Source organism: Danio aesculapii, chromosome 17, assembly GCF_903798145.1.
Source record: "Danio aesculapii chromosome 17, fDanAes4.1, whole genome shotgun sequence".
Taxonomy (NCBI): Eukaryota; Metazoa; Chordata; class Actinopteri; order Cypriniformes; family Danionidae; genus Danio; species Danio aesculapii.
This window is the reverse complement of record NC_079451.1, coordinates 31,312,036-31,330,901: the sequence shown is the minus strand read 5'-3', so window position 1 is coordinate 31,330,901 and position 18,866 is coordinate 31,312,036. Positions and strand designations below refer to the sequence as shown.

General features: G+C 35.4%; 1 protein-coding gene across 1 annotated transcript; it reads left to right on the top strand.

Moving 5' to 3' along the window:
• Positions 1-845: 845 nt before the first annotated feature.
• On the top strand, positions 846-18,810 carry eno4 (enolase 4). Its single transcript, XM_056477241.1, has 13 exons — positions 846-1,045; positions 1,293-1,421; positions 4,322-4,515; positions 4,706-4,854; positions 7,206-7,375; positions 10,437-10,565; positions 10,689-10,760; positions 15,075-15,233; positions 15,354-15,479; positions 16,747-16,939; positions 17,604-17,656; positions 18,447-18,558; positions 18,667-18,810. The coding sequence occupies exons 1-13, from the start codon at positions 872-874 to the stop codon at positions 18,741-18,743; spliced, it is 1,737 nt and encodes a 578-aa protein (XP_056333216.1). The 5' UTR covers positions 846-871; the 3' UTR covers positions 18,744-18,810.
• The last annotated feature ends 56 nt before the right edge of the window (positions 18,811-18,866 follow it).

Genomic DNA, 18,866 nt, shown 5'->3' with positions numbered 1-18,866 from the left:
ATTATAACATTCAACACGTTTTTTACATGTAGAAAGTTTTTATAAATATTGAGCTCCTAGGACACAACACTGATAAACAAGGGCCCGCATCTCGCGCATTTTCAACCTAACAGGTATTTTCTTGAGCACTGAATAATCCTTGCATTGCATTTTCATTACCACATTCATATATCACATGGACCGCGAGTATAAGATTAACTTCAGTAGGCTAAATGTTAAATCCGGTGGTTCCGTAAAGCTCTTATCCAACAGGCTGACATGGAGAACCAAATATTGCGGACAAATAATTTGATTTATAATAAATTCTGTTGTGTTTGTTTTTCTTAAATTGAACTAAAATGAACCATGAAAATGTAGGATACTTGTATGCTTATATAAATGTATTGCTGCCTATTCTAGAAGGCCTACCTTACAAATAATGACAGTTCTTCACTCACTCTTTTTAAAATTAGTGAGTGCATGTATTTGTTTTTAATTTGATAATGCGTCATCGGTTTTATCACTAAAGTACTGTTTGTAAAATTTATGCTAACTTATAAACAAGAGGTCCAGAAATACTTAGCATATTGGTATGTGTGTATTTATAGCTTACCACCGATGCTTATATAGCTAAACACTGTCCATCAGTGAACCCATCATTTTGCGTCAAGAGGAATGAAGGATAGATCTAGTGAGCACAAAACAGAAATATAACTTGCTCCAATTAAATCCGTTATGAAAGGCAATCGCAATTCTCGCGGTGTTGCATGTGAGGTTGCCGAGCAACCACAGATCATCAACAAAGCCCGCGAGGACGCGCACATGACGGTGACTGTTGACTAGATTGTAAACAAATGTGCAGAAATTCTGTCCTACTTCTAAACCAACAACCATGTCATATAAAGGATTCCTGAGCCATAGCAAAGTGTCAAAAGAGGACCAAGAGTTTTACGACTTGAAGAACAAAGCCGCAGAATATTATATGTCCAACGGGGTCCCGCAAAAGATAGAAAGTGTCCTGAACGAGATGTTTTGGCAGAAGCCGGATGATATCTATGGTTATCTGGTGGGACAAATCAACACACTTATTCTTTTGAGTTATTACAGCCGTAAACGTTTAATTTTAGAATTTAAAGTGTAACTGTTTTATAATTATTGATAGCAAATTTGACATCGCGTCTTGTCCAGTTTATATGTTCTTCAGTCAGAAGAATAACCGAAAGTCAGTATTGATGTACTTGAGATCCCCCCATAATTACGCACCAACATAATGAACTGAAATCAATAACTGCCTACTCACTGCTCTTTTTCAGGCGAACTATTTTTCCGGGCTCTCATATACTCCGGTTATTAGTAAAATCACCGGAAAGGAGGTGTTTGACGGAAGAGGATTGACAGCAGTTCAGGCTGAAGTGCACTGCATCATCAGAAATGAGGAAAAGGTATTTCTGAAATGTTTTCCTTCGTTTCAAAGCAGGTGGTAAAAAGTTTTTTGAAAAATGTTTCTTGTGCTAATCAAGGCTGAATTTGTTTAATCAAAAATACTGAAAAAAACTGCAATACTGTGAAATATTATTGCAGTTTTAAAAAAAAATGTGAACGTTGATCATTATAATATGGAAAAATTCTGCCCAATAAAAATATATTATTATCAACCCTGAAAACAGTTGTTGTGCCTTATGCCATACAATCTTTTATACAAACACTTTTAATTAATCAAGAACAAGTGACAGCCAGAAATAAACAAACAGACAAAAACAAATAAACAAATAAAATTAAATAGTTATTCCTAAAAAAATGCAAAAATATAAAGTAGAACAAAATTTTTTCAGCATTGATAACATAAGAACTGAAGAATTCGAATATTATTTCACAATATTATATTTTTGATCAAATAAATACAGCCAGAAAAAGATTTCTTTCAAAAACATTAAAATATCTTAATGCTTCTAAACTTCTGACCGATGATCAACCTTTTTAATCCAAAGGCTTTAGATGTATTACAGTAAGCAGTCCTAAAATAATGAAATTAACATTTTTTACCGACAGCAAGGTGGATATCAGATCTAAGTGTTTCTATATCAATGGTTATGAAGAACTAGAAGCTGGTCTCCCCGTGACCTTTCACCTTATGCCATTTGCACCATGCTGTACAGTTCACAGGAGAAATTTGTAGTGACACGATGATGAATTTAGGTCACAGCATGTCCACATAGACGAACACATAACAATTAGAGTAGGAGAGCATGCCCGTTTATACTGTGACGCACGTGTCTCAGCAACCAACCGCTATGTGTGAATATCAGATCACTCTCTGTCTCTCATTCCCCGGCTGTTTTGCCTTCTTTCCATCTCTCTGTTTGGGCTCGCCGAGTAAGCATTATGTCTTCTGGCATGGTGGCCGTATTGCAGTGGAGAGTGCTGCTGTTTTGGTTTGGCACATTGAGAGCGTTTGACGGTAATACAGCAGGACAGGGAACAGCCCGATTGTAGGCATGAGCTGGGGGAGGAGAGGTGAAAGGAGGAGAGCTCATGAAAAAAAAGGGGCAGAAATGAGGAGAGAAATGCCCATACCAAGAGAGAATGGCAAACGCTGTCCAGATTCAGATCAGAGATGCTTTGACAGTCCTGGAATGTGAATTTTGACCTTTGTATTAGCAATAGCCAAATCCAAACACCCTTCTTCAGGTCTAACTGAAGGCCTACAGCACCATTTACCATGGCTGTGCAAAATAAAACCTACTTATCACATCATCTATCTACATTTTTGATATTCATCTTATTGTAAGGAATGCAGTGTTCACAATGAAATTATATTCATTCAGACTTGAATTTTGAAATTGCTTATATTTGTGACCATGATCCTCCTGATTAGTTATTTAAAAAATTGCAGCACATTTCCTAAAAGGCTGAATATAATGCCAACTATTAAAACCTAAATTCATTTAAATATATGAAGAAGAAATGTAATAAGTAGACTGCAAAATTTCTTTTACTCAAACATATAACAATACTATCATTTAAAGAATTTTTTATTTGCATAGAATGACAAAAAGCTGCCAGGTTTCCAGAAAAAAAAAACATTACCAGTTGTCATTTTCTGAAAAAAGAAATGCTGCAAATGACAAAACTTTTATTGGAAAATTTAAATAAACGTGACCAACTTTTATAAAATAAAATAAATATAAATAAATTTAGTAAATCAAGAGAAATTGAGAATTTTATATATTATTTATATTTTTGTTAGTTTAGTATAAAATGCCTTTTCAACAAACAAAAAAAGTCATTCATTCATTCATTTTCTTTTCTGCTTAGTCCCTTAATTAATCTTAGTCACCACAGGGAAATGAACCGCCAACTTATCAGTATATGTTTTACACAGCGGACGCCCTCCCAGCTGCAACCATCCCTGGGAAACACCCATACACTGAAAAAAAATGATATACTAAATTAACTAACTCTACATATAAAATATATTAAATAATTGAATCTATTAAAAAAAAGTAACATATGTATATAAGCTTAAGTACATTAATCCTTTAGAAATTGGATCATTTGCAAGAAGCATTTCTGATTATTATCAATTCTGAAAACTGCTGTGCTGCTTCATATTTCCATATACCTAAATTTGATTAAAAGTGACAGTAAAAACCGGAAAAATTGCACATTATAATTTTACATCTCAGAAAATCTGTTAGCTTTAATTTACCAAGAAATCCTGAAAAGTATCAGTTTCCACAAAAAATATGAAGCAGAACAAACTGTTAACACTGATAATAGGAACTGTTGTTAAAGTCCATTTGAAATTCAATTTTACAGTGTTTTTTTGTTATTCTATAGTTAAACATTTAATTAATGCAAGTTAATCCACTATTTTTTTTTTTCATAATCGTCAATCAAAGTCTGAGCATTTGCTTCTGCATTTGGAGTGACAGTCCTTCTCTATTGATGTCAGATTGATAGCTTCAGCCACAATGTTCTTATCCACGCCACTCTCACTGTTTGTTTGCCATGAGGGAATGATCCCCGCTCTCAATATTCCCTTTCAGTTGGAAGTATATCAACATACTGGAATACAAGTCTCAGTAAATTCTGGTTCACACTGTCTTTAAGAGTTAATAATGACTGAACAAGCAAATAAGCATTCTAGGCATTCTGAAATATCATGAGAGTGCTAATCAGTAGATTAATAATATAAAAATAATGCTAAAAAAACTACAATTTCTATGTATACTACATTTTTTTATCAAACTGTACTGGCCTAAAATATTACAAATATAATCTAGAAGAACTGATTGCAAGGTGCATTTTGAAAGTCACTGGCCTTTTGTGTAAATCATAGATGGTGTGCTGTGCAGTGATGGATGGCTCTTTTGATGGTCTGCCTGATGGTGTGAAATCAGGGGAGATGCTTTCTAATGGCGACCTGGAACATCTGTCTATCACAATGGCTCTGAAGTGGATCAGAGAGCATTTCAGTCCAGTGCTGCGAGGCTTCAACCCCACTGACCAAACCAGTGTAGACAAACTGCTCAGGTGATCACACAACTCAACCTACACAAGTATCGCTTGAAGAAGATCCACTTATATTCTGATATGAAAGTTGCTATTATTACTGTGTATTACATTTATGCGTTCAGCTGATAGTACAAATGGAGCATAAAGTGGTTCATTAATAGTCTTTATTAAACACAAGTATGACTCAGGTTGTGTGTGTGTTCTATAGTGATTTTGCCATGGCACGTTACCTGGAGCACAAGGACAATCTTGACAGAAAGAAGGAGGAGGAGCTGAAAAATGAACTGGTGTCTGAATCTCCGCTCCAGGCCACTCCCACACCAGCTTCTGTCAAAGATAAGAAAGGCAATGACAAAGGTGGACTTAAACTTAGACTACATGTATACATTAATATGGAAATCTAAAACTCCTACTTGTTTTCATTTCAAGACACTCTTTTTAACTCCTGAACTCAACTTTTTTACTCAATTTTTAAGCCACAACCATTAATTGGAAAAATATCTCACCACTTGAATTTAATTTGCTATTGATTGATGATTAATTGTCTAAGAAATAATAATACAATTAAAAAAAGATACATTTTCTTTTTTGGGGTCTTACAGAGATCTAATGTTTGGCCAAATAAAAATATAGTTCATATATATCTTTATATTTTGAAATATATGTTGAGTTTGTACATCTGTTGCAAGTCTGAAGATTTGCTACTGAACAGCTACTTTAGCTAATCATTGGTAATTTATCAACAAGTTGTTGGCATTGCTGGTGTTTGAAGTTTTTAAATTATTATTAGCATTAGTATGAGTTAAAAGGCATGCGTGTTTGGAATGGTGCCTCTGTATTTTGGTTTATGTTTCCCTTTAAAGGAATCACATTCATCTAAAACCTTTGTGGTTATATTATTGGACAGCAATTAGACAGTTTTTAAGTTTTGAAATGCTTAGATTTTGGACAAAGTACTCAAAACTGCGTGAACATGTAATTGTGTTGCTTTCATAATAATTTGTTGCTTAATAGGTAATAATTGAGAATAAATGCTGGTAGCTGGTCAATCGGTGCTTTTGAAAACACTATTGGTAGGGTTTAGGGAAGGAGAAGTCATTCAGTCAGTCAGTCAGTCAGTCAGTCGACAGCGGCCTCTGGTAGATTTACGTGGGAACAGCAGACATGAATGGCACTCGCGAGAGAAATTTACGATCTCAAAAAGCGTACCTAGCGGCTTCTGGAGGATTTGCAAAAACAAAAACTGAAAAAAAAAACTTACCTCCTGGGATGTACAGTATTTGGCACTCTCCAGAAATTTATATAGCGGTACGTTTTCAGAATGAGCCTGGGTAGGTTACCATATTATACTATACAACAGAACACTCTAACAAATGGCAACTTTTTTAACAAAAAGTTTGAAAATGCATCAGGAAAGTGCTTGAAAAGTGCTCAAATTTTACATAAAAATGTGTAGCACAATAGCACACAGTTGGCACAAGATCTTATGTAGGTACTTGTCACAGGATGTTTTTAAACAGGGTTTCTGCGGTTTTCACCAAATCAAATTTCTTAGCCACATATTTTAAATAATGTGTCAAAACAAGCACACCTTTATTTTAAACATAACTTAAACTCTTTAAAAACTAAGTTTATACACAACAGACTGTCATGTTATTGGTTATGAATAGTTTTGCTAAAAGTTTTATTAAGATGTGTTGTTGGTGATTGGATGTGTTGAACCTACGAGACAATATTTTAGTGAATTTAAGACTTTTTAAGGCCTAAAGTTTTGTTTTTGAAATTTAAGACATTTTAAGACTTTTAAAGACCCCATGAAACACCGTTACGGTCCATGCAGAACACAAAAACATTTTTTTAAATATATTTACTGTAGATATTGTCTTTAAAATGCATTTTTCAAATATATCTTGAATGTAAACATAACTTACCTCTAGCCATTTTACAGATTCCTTAGTATTCCATATTAATTGAGGTCACACAGTAAATGCATCAGAGCAGTAGAAGCATCAGAGCCAGGTTAAGTGAAGATGCTACAAGAGAACAACAACCATGTTAGTGCATGCCCATGGGATTTAAAAGACAGAAGGTCAAGATTCAAGTCAATCTCACTGATCTGAGAGCTGTTCTAAAAGCAGTCTGAAAGATTCCACGCTCCTCCATTTCATAGAATCCCTATTGGGAGCAGCTCTCAGCTACATTAGCAGCTTGTACTGAATCATTCCATGTGACGCTGCTGACACTATTTTCACCTTTTCATTTAATCCAGGCTTTCTTGAAATCTGAGAGATATCAAAGAGCAATATACAAATTTAAAGGTGCCCCAAGTAACCTGTTCCACTGAAAAAACCTTTTACCCCTACAGAAATGAATAGCACTTTTGAAAAATGTTTAAAGCGATGGTCTTCAGTCATATCGCTGGCCTAGAAAAGCCGTTTTATCCTACATGGAATGGGTCATGTCCTTTTGCGGCCGCCATGTCAGCATCACATGATCAGATGAATACTTCTCACTTAGTCTCAATAACCCTGCCATTATAAACGATCCAAGTATCATGAATATAACTGATATGATGACATGAGTGAGTAAAAACCTTCTTGTTTAGGATTGAGAGGATCTATGAGAACATAGCTGCATGTCCTTCAGCCTGACCTCTCCATCCTCTGCACTTTATCCTTCTATCAACTACGTTGTTCTTTGTTTTTCAGGCAAAAAAGGAAACATCACAGAGAATCCCCTTCCTCCTGCTGAGCCTCCAGTGCCGAGGGTGCCAGGGGCTACAGCAGTGGGTGCAGTTTCATTGGCAGTAGCCAAAACTGCTGCTGGACTTCTAGGAATACCCCTACATAGACATATCACAGCAGTAAGAGACCCACAGGTAAAAATCAGTTTTTTTTTTGTTACATTTGTACTTAGGTCAATATGTGGTTGAATCAGAATGTCATTCTCTTTCAAGAAAAACTGACTTATGTCTTGTGTCAGAAATCCGATTATTTCTGGAATATCTGGAATCCTCTATGGGAGTTTTTGGAGAACGTATATTGAAAGACAATTTTTTGTTAATTTTACCCTTCATGAAAGACTTGAATTACTAGCCGATGGACGACTGTATAATAGATGGCTGTATAGTATTGTATATGAGACACTGTTTTGTCATTGCAAATGTTTAAATCAGGGGTGCCCAAATTGTTTCTTATGAAGGGCCAAAAACCAAACTTGATTGAGGGTTGCGGGCCAAAGGTAGTAGCCATGGCTAATTTAGTCATTTATTTATTTAAAAATATTTTTAGGGGTTTTTCACTTATTTATTGTAATAGGATAGTGAAGGACAAACAGGAAAGCATTGGGAGCAGAGAGAGGGGAAGGATCGGCATAAGACCTCGAGCCAGGAATCAAACTCGGGTTGCCGTGAGCACCATGGTGCTATATGTCAGCACACTTAACCACAAGGCTATTGGTACCGACATTTCCTAATTTATTTAATAAAATTTAAAAATAACTAGAAAACTTTGCTTTATATTAACTATTCATTCATTCATTCTGTTTTTTGATTAGTCCTTTTATCAATCTGGGGTCACCACAGCAGAATGAACCACCAACTTATGCATTATGTTTTTTTTTCTTCACTTTCGCCAATTAGTGAAGTTTTTTTTCCCTCTCTGCTGTCGCCACTGGCTTGCATGGTTCAGGATCTGTAGAGCTGCGCATCGTTGGATTTGCTCTTCAGTATTCGGACTCTCAGTAGTGATTATTAAACCACACTGAACTGAGCTAAACTGAACTGAATTTAAACAGTAAAAACTGAACTACACTGTTCCAATTTACTATGACCTTTTATGTGAATCTGCTTTGACACAATCTACATTGTATAAGTGCTATACAAATAAAGGTGAATTGAATTGAATTGAATTATATGTTTTATGCAGCGGATGCCCTTCTGGCTGCAACCTAATACTGGGAAACACCCATACAGACTCATTCAAACACATACACTACGGACAATTTAGCTCACCCAATTCACCTGTACCACATGTCTTTGGACTGTGGGGGAAACCGAAGCACCTTGAGGAAACCCACGCAAACATGGGGAGAACATGCAAACTCCACACAGGAGTGCTAACTGACCCAACCGAGGCTCGAACCAGCAACCTTCTTGCTGTGAGGCGATCGTACTACCCACTGCGCTACCGTGACGGCTTTATATTAACTAATACAGCATTTTTTTAAATTTACATTTTATATTAAACTTATTACGGGCTGCACGGTGGCGCAGTGGGTAGCATGTTCGCCTCACAGCAGGAAGGTCACTGGTTCAAGCCAGATTAATAAAGGGACTAAGGCAAAAAGAAATTGAATTAATAAACTTTTTACAGTAAAAACAAAAACAATCTCATTTATGACAAAATGAAGTTACACTATTTTGCCTTGATTTGTTCGCTGATGTCTTCTGCATAGTCCTCTATCCGTCGAGTGACATTATTTACAATTTTAAAAATCGTATTTATTACCAACATTGAATTAAAACATTTCACTTTGGTTTATTTTTGTAGTTTAGCAAACAAACAAACAAAAAAAGGTTACGTCAAATTAGCAACCCTCTCCATCCTTTTCCCTCTCTTCTCAGATGGGATGGAGAAGCTAGCGCTACTTTGGGCATCTCTGCAGTAAATAAATGTTTAAAAAAGTAAATCTGGATGTGGTAAAATAAAAAAAAAACATTATTTTCTAACAATTGTAAGTTTATATCTCACAGCTTAGACTTTATAACACACAATTTATATCTGGAAATTCTGAGAAAGGAAGAAAAGGGTGAGAATCACATTTTTATCACAGAGTATATACAGGAATCAGAGTAAAATCCAATACATTTTAAGCCCTTTTTAAGATTCTTTCCATACATTTATGGCCCTTTATGACCCCTTTTCAACCGGAAACTCAGGCGAGATTTTAACTTACAGTATATTTATTTAATATTAATGTAAGAAATTAATCCAAAATTAAAACATGATTCATATACTGAATAAAAATCTATTGAATCTAGCTAATTCAGCAGGTTGGCGCCTTTAGAACTACAGAAACAATGCTGTTACTGCAGTAAACAAAGCAGCATGATGTCAAATCGAGCAAGATTTTATTGATTTCATAAACTACACAGCATCCTGATATTCGCAGAATTAATTCTGGCAAACATTAGCATACAAAAATGATACAAAATTTAATACCTTGCAAAACAGCATTTAAGACTTTTTAATACTTTTTAAGGGCCTTAAATTTCTATACATTGATTTATCAACTTTTAATACTTTTTAAGACCTTATTCAGTGAAGGAAAAAAACTTTTCTTTCTCAGCTCTTTTCCAAACGTGAAACAACTGCTCAGTTCAGCATACTAGCATCAGACACACTACAAGAAAACCATCATGTACACATAAAAACTGAAATATACTTTTAAAGTGCATGTAAGTACACTGACACACATATCAAAGAGCGATATACAGCTTTAACGGTGCCCCAAGTAATCTGTTCCATTGTAAAAACTGTGTTGAAATCAATAGCACTTTTGAAAATTTTTTAAACAGATAGTCTTCAGTCATATCATTGGTCTAGAAAAAGCCGTTTTCTACTACATGGAATGGGTCCAGTCCTTTTGCAGCTGCCATGTCAGCATCCCACGATCAGATGAATACTTCTCACTTAGTTTCAATAACCCTGCCATTATAAACGATCATGAATCTAACTGAAGATTCAGTTCAATCTATATCATGAATATAACTGATACGATGACATCAGTGAGTAACATCATTTGTTAACCATGAAGTGAACATGTACGTACTTGAAAATTATGCATTATTGGAGAAGACTTCTGATTGGTGCCTTATACAAAAATACAATGTAAACCTACTTTCTATCTTCTTGCTCTCCTCCCATGAGCTACTTTAGGCTCAGAAAGAGATGCAGTTGCCTGTGCCTATCATTACAATACTGAGTTGTGGAAAGAACTCTGCGGGGAAACTAAACCTACTGGAAGAGATCATCCTCATGCCCAGCTCATCACAAAGAGCCAGAGAAGTATGCAAGAAAGTTAAACACAACTTTTTTTTTTAAATAAAGTAGGCTGTGTTTGGTGCACAAGCGCTGCTAGTGATGTTTATCTTTGGTGCACGTGTGTGTGTGTGTGTGTCGGCCTTGCAGGTCATTGGAATGGGCCTTGATCTGCAGTGTGAAATGAGGAGAATTTTGAATGGATTGACATATAAAGCTTTGGTAAGGATGCTCTCATAGGGTTTGACTCTTCGACAAAGGAACATAATGCTTTATGCTCTGGCTCACACAAAAGCAGGACACAAATTACATGTGGATTTTTTTTGATGCTTTGATGGGGTAATTATCTGCACATCACCATCTGAATGAAATAAACAGGCCTCAATCACGTGCAGGGCTCATGAATGGCGATTGAACCACTTAACAGCATGTCACACGATAAATATATATTTATGTTTAGATGGGAGGCTATTACTTGTGCACTGTGCATTGGGGAACCACACAGCACTACTGCTATAGCCTCAGTACAGACCTTCATAACATTATAGAGTAGAGGTGCTGGGATGGATTTAGGTTTAGCACAGCCTGTTTATCAGTTGACCTTGTTCAGGAGAGTTTGATTTGCAGAAACTGAACTGTGTGATTATCATCTTGAGCTACCAGCAATTTGTCGTTTTCTTTTTTTTTCATCAATATATTTATTTTTTCACATCAACAATTTACAGAATCATTTCAGTATACAGTGCATCCGGAAAGTATTCATAGCGCTTCACTTTTTCCACATATTTTTATGTTACAGCCTTAAGCTGCTGTCACATTGCACTTTTCTTCCCATAGACTTCCATTCATACGCACATGAATGAGTCAGACCAGAAAGGTAAGGTTGTGCGGCAAGTTTCGCAGATCGCTGCGTTGGAAAGTTCAAGCTTGGTGAACTCTGACCTGCGAAATGGCATCATATGATTGCGTGAGACCAATCGAGGATCAAAACATGACCTCTCTGGACAGAAATTTAAAACATGGACCAATCGCTCACTTTTTTAAATGTCTAATCATCTTTTTTATTCCCACCCCTTTTCGCAGTGCCAAACTCTAGTGTGACTGCGGCATTATTCCAAAATGGATTAAATTAATTTATTTCCTCAAAATTCGACACACAATACCCCATAATGACCCCATAATGTAAAAAAAGATTGTCCACTGATCATTCTTGAGATGTTTTAGCAGCTTAATTGGAGTTCATTTGTGGTAAATTCAGTTGATTAGATATGATTTGAAAAGGCATACACCTGTCTATATAAAGTCCCAGGGTTGACAGTGCATGTCAAATCACAAGCCAATCATGAAGACAAAGGAATTGTCTGTAGACCTCCGAGACAGGATTGTCTAGAGGCACCAGGCTGGGGAAGGTTACAGAAAAATTTCTGCTGCTCTGAAAGTTCAAATGAGCACAGTGACCTCTATCATCAGTAAGTGGAAAATGTTTGGAGCCAACAGAACTGTTCCTAGAGCTGGCTGGCCATCTAAGCTGAGTGATCAGGGGAGAAGGGCCTTAGGAAGGTGATCAATAATCCATTAGTCACACTGTCTGAGCTCTAGCTTTCTTCTGTGGAGAGAGGAGAACCCAATATTAAGATTGGAATAAGAATACCAATCAGGCATGTATGGTAGATTGGCCAGACGGAAGTCACTCCCCACCTGGAATTTCACAAAAGGCATCTGAAGGACTCTCAGACCATAAGAAACAAAATTCTCTGGTTTGATGAGGCTAAAATTGAACTCTTTGGAGTGAATGCCAGGCGTTACGTTTGGAGAAAACCAGGCACCACTCATCACCAGGCTAATACCATCCCGGCAGTAAAGCATGGGGGTGGCAGCATCATGCTGTGGGGATGCTTTTCAGCAGCAGGAACTGGAAGACTAGTCAGGATAGAAGTAAAGATGAATGCAGCAATGTACAGGGACATCCTGAAAGAAAACCTGCTTCAGAGTGCTCTTGACCTCAGACTGGAGCGACGGTTTATCTTCCAGCGGTGAATGTCCTTGAGTGGCCCAGCCAGAGCCCAGAACTAAATCTCTTTGAACATCTCTTGAGAGAGATGAAAATGGTTGTAGGAAATAAGTGTTATATTTTGAGGAAATAAGTGAATTTAATCCATTTGGAAATAAGGCTGTAACATAAAAAAATGTGAAAAAAAAGGAGGAGCTATGAATACTTTCTGGATGCACTGTACATGTAATCATTCTTTTCTCCCGCCCTCACAAGATGGAACACTTAAATGGACTTAAATGTGAGACATCAAGCTTATGTGTAAAATAAGAGGAAATAAACAAGTAAACGAACAATGAGAAAAGTAAAAGATTAAAGAAACGTAGTCATAGTTTTGCATCGGCATTTTCAGCCAATGTAACATCCAAGTTATTCATGTATTCAATAAATTTGTCTTTTAAACTTTGATAGTTTTTTTAAAAGATTAAACATTTTTTCAACAGGAACATAAGACGAAAGTTCTCTAAGCCATACAATATGACTTGGTGGTTTTACTGATTTTCATTGTACAGAAATGCATTTTTTTTGCTACTATCAGAGCCATTTTAATTAAACGTAAATTCTTCCTTTGATCGAGCAGAAGAACTGATTCATCCCTCAGTAACACAAATCTTGGATCAGGAGGAAGGTTAACATTAGCAATTTTGTTAATAGTTTGTATTATATTTCTCCAATAGGTTTAAGTTTGGAACATGTCCTACACATATGTAATAATGTACCAACCTCGATTTTACATCTAGAACAACATTCTGAATATGAATCAATTATCTTGTGCAATGGTTCAGGTGTATAACCCTGTGTAAAATATTAAACTGTATTAATCTATGTCTACTATTATATGAAAATGTTAAGGCGCTTTTTGCAGATATGTTCCGAAGTATCTTGATCAAAAATGCATTTCAAATCTTTTTCCCATTTAAGTTTTGAAGATAACCCTTCCATCCCATACAAGTCATTGATACTGGTATACATATAAGACACAAAACCTTTGGGTTCTTTCTTTTTTCTTATAATAGCATCTATTGGGAGGGAAGAGAGGGGTCCCAAATTACCTTCTTCATTTATTCATTCATTCATTTTCTTTTTGGCTTAGTCCCTGTATTAATCTGGCATCGCCACAGCGGAATGAACTTATCCAGCATATGTTTTTACGCAGCGGATGCTCATTCACACACATACATTACGGACAATTTAGCTTGGCCAATTCACCTATAGCGCATGTCTTTGGACTGTGGGGGAAACCCAAGCCAACACGGGGAGAACATGCAAACTCCACACAGAAATGCCAACTGACCCAGCCGAGGGTCGAACCAACGACCTTCTTGCTGTGAGGCGATCGTGCTACCCCCTGCGCCATTGTGCTGTCAAATTACCTTCTTGTAATGTGTTAATACAGTTGTTATTTTCATCAATATATCTAATACTATAAATGTCATAGGTACACCTTGCCAAGGCGGGCATTTTGCATGTGTTAAAAAATCATTCGTATAAAGATGGCATGAGATAATACATACACACACATGGTACTGAACTACTGAAATGTATTTTATACTTTGTATTAAAGCCTTTTTGGCAATAAGAGTTTCAAGATGCCTCATGTATAAACAAAAACGTCAGATGTATTCCTCAAGTGTGTTTATTTTCCCCCAGACTTCAACAGTCTTAAAATCTTGATGGTTTTTTGGGTCTCATCAATCAACTCTGATCTTTACTTCTTAATTTCAAGTTAGGTGATTGGTTGGGCCATTCTAGCAGTTTTATTTTCTTGTCTGAGACCAGTTGCGAGTTTCCTTGGCTGTGTTTGGATCATGTTCTTGCTGAAATGTCCACCCTGGGTTTCGTTTTCATCATGCTGGTAGTGTATAGTAGGTGTTATGACTGAAGCAGCTAATATTTATTCATACTGTTAAAGGCCAGGGTTGCTTTCTAAAGCTGCTGTCTGGGCTTTCCGTGCTTGTTTACACCCCCCTTTCTTCATGTGTTCAATATCTTTTCCCTGTGTCATTTCATTTTATTTCACACTCACTGCCAATTACTCTGGCATGTTTTATGCAGTGGATGTCCTCCCAGCCATAACCCAGTGCTGGGAAACACCCCTTATTTTCTCATTAACACACTTAGTTTACCAATAGTTTACCTAAATCAATTTACAAAATCATATCAATCAATATATAATCAAATCCAATGTGTGTGAAAAAATTCTGATTACAAAATAAAACTTTATATTATAAAAGTGAAAGCAGCTGTGGTCAGAAAAACAACCTAAAACCTTTAAACTGTATGGTATGCTGTATAAAAATAAATTATTCTTGCAATTACAATTTCACAGATAGCTGCTTCAGATAATGTCCATGGTATACAGTATACAGTCTGAAACTTACGAACCATTTTAGTTTTTTGCCACAAGTAACCAAAACTGTGGATTTTTTCAACCTCATGTGTGATTTTCCTCTGGGACTGACCTGTTGTCTCTTTGTTTTTCCCAGCCTGTAGGGGTATCAGACCAAGGAGCTTTACAGGTGGGTTTTGAACGTCCTGAACAGGCTCTTGATTTGCTCACAGAAGCGTGTGCAAACCTGAATTTTCCTCTGGGTTCAGAACTGAGCTTGGCTGTAAACTGTGCAGCACACAGCCTTATGGACTATGTGAGTAACTGAAGAAAAGAACAGGAGGATTTAGTGACTTCATATTGACTAATGCAAGTACTAAATAAGATATAGCAGGTGTTTACCTAAAAACTTTTGCTGTCTCTTGCTGTCTTCTAGTCTCGTGGGAAGTATGAGGTGATGTCAGGCTGTTACAAATCCCCAGATGAGTTGGGGGACATTTATGAGGGGCTAATTAATAAATATCCTGCTATCAGATCCCTCATTGATCCTTTCAGGAAAGAGGTGAGTTAAAAACAGCTCTTTATCCACTTTTTTTCCGCATGTGAAGAATGCATTTCAAATGTATAGATTGCACTTCCAGTTGGGGAATTTCCATTCAAAAGAACTGTAATAAAATAAAATAAAATAAAATAAAATAAAATAAAATAAAATAAAAGTTGTGCTACAGATAATCCATACTGAGAAAACTTAGTGAGGGGTACGTTTGGCATTTTTAAAAAATTTTATTCATCATGAAATGTTATGCTATGTATTTTAACATGATCTTTATGTCACAATTTCTTTAATTCTGTCAGATTATTTTTTCATGATCAAACTGTATTTCTTTATATATATATATATATATATATATATATATATATATATATATATATATATATATATATATATATATATATATATATATATATATATATATACTTTTTTATTGCTTTTAACTCTTTAAAACAAGTTACAAAAACAACAAAAACACACTGCAACAAACTTGCAGCATAAATGTTCTCATACATTCAAATGCAGTAGTCAACAGATTACAAAAAATAGCAGGGGAAAACAAAAACAAATAAAAAAAAACAATATATACACAAGTATCCATATAGACACACATAAAAACGAAACGATAAAATCAAATAAAAAAGGATAGAATTTTTTTAATTAAATAAATAAATAAGGGCCTCCTATTATAAAACATGTCAATCCTTTTTACCTACATATCTTCTTTTTACCCCATTATTTTCTTTTTCTAAAAAAAGAAAACATTAAAAGCTTCCAAGCTTTTTCAAAAAAACATACATCTGTCTTTAATAATATATGTTATTTTCTCCAGTGACATATTTATTGCCATCTCCTTAAGCCACCTCTCTATACTTGGTCCCTCCAACTTTTTTCAGGGAAGTGAAGTCTTTTAGCTTGTAAAAAGCACATATTACCAATATATATTCTCTTCTTCTTAAGTTTAGATTGCTAGGGTTATTTTCTTTGTGTATTCCCTACAGTACAGACATATTCAACTCAATATTGTTGAGGAAAGACCTGTGTGAAGTTTTTAGTGTTATTTGTTCTAATTATTTGTCAATTAGTTAATTTTAATGTTTCCTTTTAATATTTAATGGATGATCTGTCCTGTGATTGTTTTATAGTTAAAAAAAGTTACTCACAATGTTTAACAAAAAGCATCCTGGAGCGTTGGAAAAAGATGGATTAAGCAATAGAACTAAAGTATCAATCAGCTCATCTAGGAAAGAAAACTAACATTGTGTATCTGCTTCAGGATGTAGATCAATGGGAGAGACTGGCCTCAGTGATTGGTCAGTCCTGCTGTCTGCTAGCAGATGCTGCATCCAATCTCTGTCCTCGCTGGAGTGAAGTGAAGCCCCTCCCACCCGGAGCTAGCAGGGCCATTATTAGACACTACAGTGATATGACCATCTCTGACCTCATACAGAGCATAGCGGAGCACAAAGGTAAACATAAGCTAACAGTCTAAAAAGCGGGGGGTTTTAAACTGGAAGCCATAAGGGAGTACACTAGGGGGTCTGTAAAAATGTTAATAATATGAATAATAAAGAAAAATAAGATTAGATTGTTAATCAAAATTTTTATTCACATAATTATTTATATGAATTTATTAATTCAAATAAACATAAATTTACATTATTTAAAATTATTTAAAACATTTAATTAAAATTATTTATTGATAATAATAAAATAATTTAACATATTTAAATGTTTTTAAATTATTCGATTCTAAATGAGATTCAAATAAATTATGCTTGATTTATTAAAATAATAAATGAAAATTCAATCAAATAAATACAAATGAGGATAAAATTTATATTTAAAGATAATAATTTGACGTGTGAACAAAGGAATTAATACAGGATTATAATGGGTAGACAATTTTGGAATTGTTTTGAATTGGGTCTTCTATGTTTTGAGGTCAGAGTACCTTGCATGAGAATGATCATATTTGGGGGTCCATGGCATCTGAAAGCTTGAAAACCCCTGCGATACAAAAGAGGACAAAACAGTTCAAATAAATCAAGAGCAAACTATGTGTTCAGGCATAGTTGTTTTAACAATAATTAGCAACAGTTAAGTACATATCTCTTTAATTTATGCTTTGAGATGCTGAGACGATTCTGGCAGCAGGCAATGGTGATACATCAGTTGTTGACCTGGTGAGTTGGACGCTTTTCTTGATTTATTTTAATGGATTTATTTTTGTTGTCAGGAAATTCTCAGTGGGATGTATTTGATTGTGCTTTTTAATAGAAATAAAATAGGTCACACTTTATAATTAGGTTGCATTAGTTAATGTATTTACCAACATGAAATAATAACGAGTAACACGTGTGCGGTATTTATTAATCATAATTCAACATTTACTAATCCATTTTTAACATCCAAATCCATGCTTGTTAACATTAGTTAATGCAGTGTGAACTACTAATGAACAACTGTATTTTTATTAACTAACATGAACAAATGCTGTAATAAATGTATTGTTCATTGTTTGTTAATGTTAGTAAATGCATGATCTAATAATAACCAATTCACCCATATTGTAAAGCGTTACCAAAAAATGTAATCAGAATAATTCAGGTCTCAAATATGAACAAAATATTAATGCAGTATATGACTTCACATTTTAATCATAAACACACACACACACACACACACAAAATAATGTGTTGCTGAACACAAACCAAATTGATTACAGTGAAAGATCAATCAGTTGTCTAAATGAGTATAACCTTTTCCATTACAAACTATACTACCATGCCACAAAAAGCTACAAAAACCTGTCATTATTTAATTACGTGACATATAATGCAGAATCCTAAATAATTCTTAATTTGATTTGCTTTATATATTTTTTAACTTCCTAAATTTGTTCTGTTTTAGTGAGCCTTAGAGTCTGTTTTTCACTTTCAGACCATATATATGTGTGTGCGTGTGTGTTTAAAGGCCGTGGGGTCAGGCGTGTCCTTTCTCAAACTGGGCGGCCTGAGAGGAGCAGAGCGAATGGACAAATACAATCGTCTGATGGCCATAGAAGAAGAGCAGGAGGGGATCGCGGGTATGGTTCACACATTCTCACACTCGCATAATGCTGACCATCATTAGTGGCATCTATGGCATCAGAAAACTAGCGTGTTACGATGTGTGCTACCTTTGTGTGTTGCAGGTGCCGGAGAAATAAACCAGCCTGTGTTGTTTGAGTCTGAAAGCGGCTGGAACTCGCTGACCGTCTCTGCTAAATGACTTCATCTCCTGTCTGTGGAACATTATCACAGTAGGGGTTTCCTGACCTTATTGCATGACATTAAAAATTCACATCTTTTGGTAAACATGCAAACTGACTCACCTCATATATTGTGTTAGAAT

What these genes read in the sequence shown, in the direction of transcription:
- eno4 (XM_056477241.1), top strand. Translation starts at nt 872, where the DNA reads ATGTCATATAAAGGATTCCTGAGCCATAGCAAAGTGTCAAAAGAGGAC. An exon ending in AGTGTAGACAAACTGCTCAG is followed by an intron (nt 4,516 to 4,705) that starts GTGATCACACAA and finishes TGTGTTCTATAG; the next exon opens with TGATTTTGCCATGGCACGTT. An exon ending in AGAGCAGGAGGGGATCGCGG is followed by an intron (nt 18,559 to 18,666) that starts GTATGGTTCACA and finishes TGTGTGTTGCAG; the next exon opens with GTGCCGGAGAAATAAACCAG.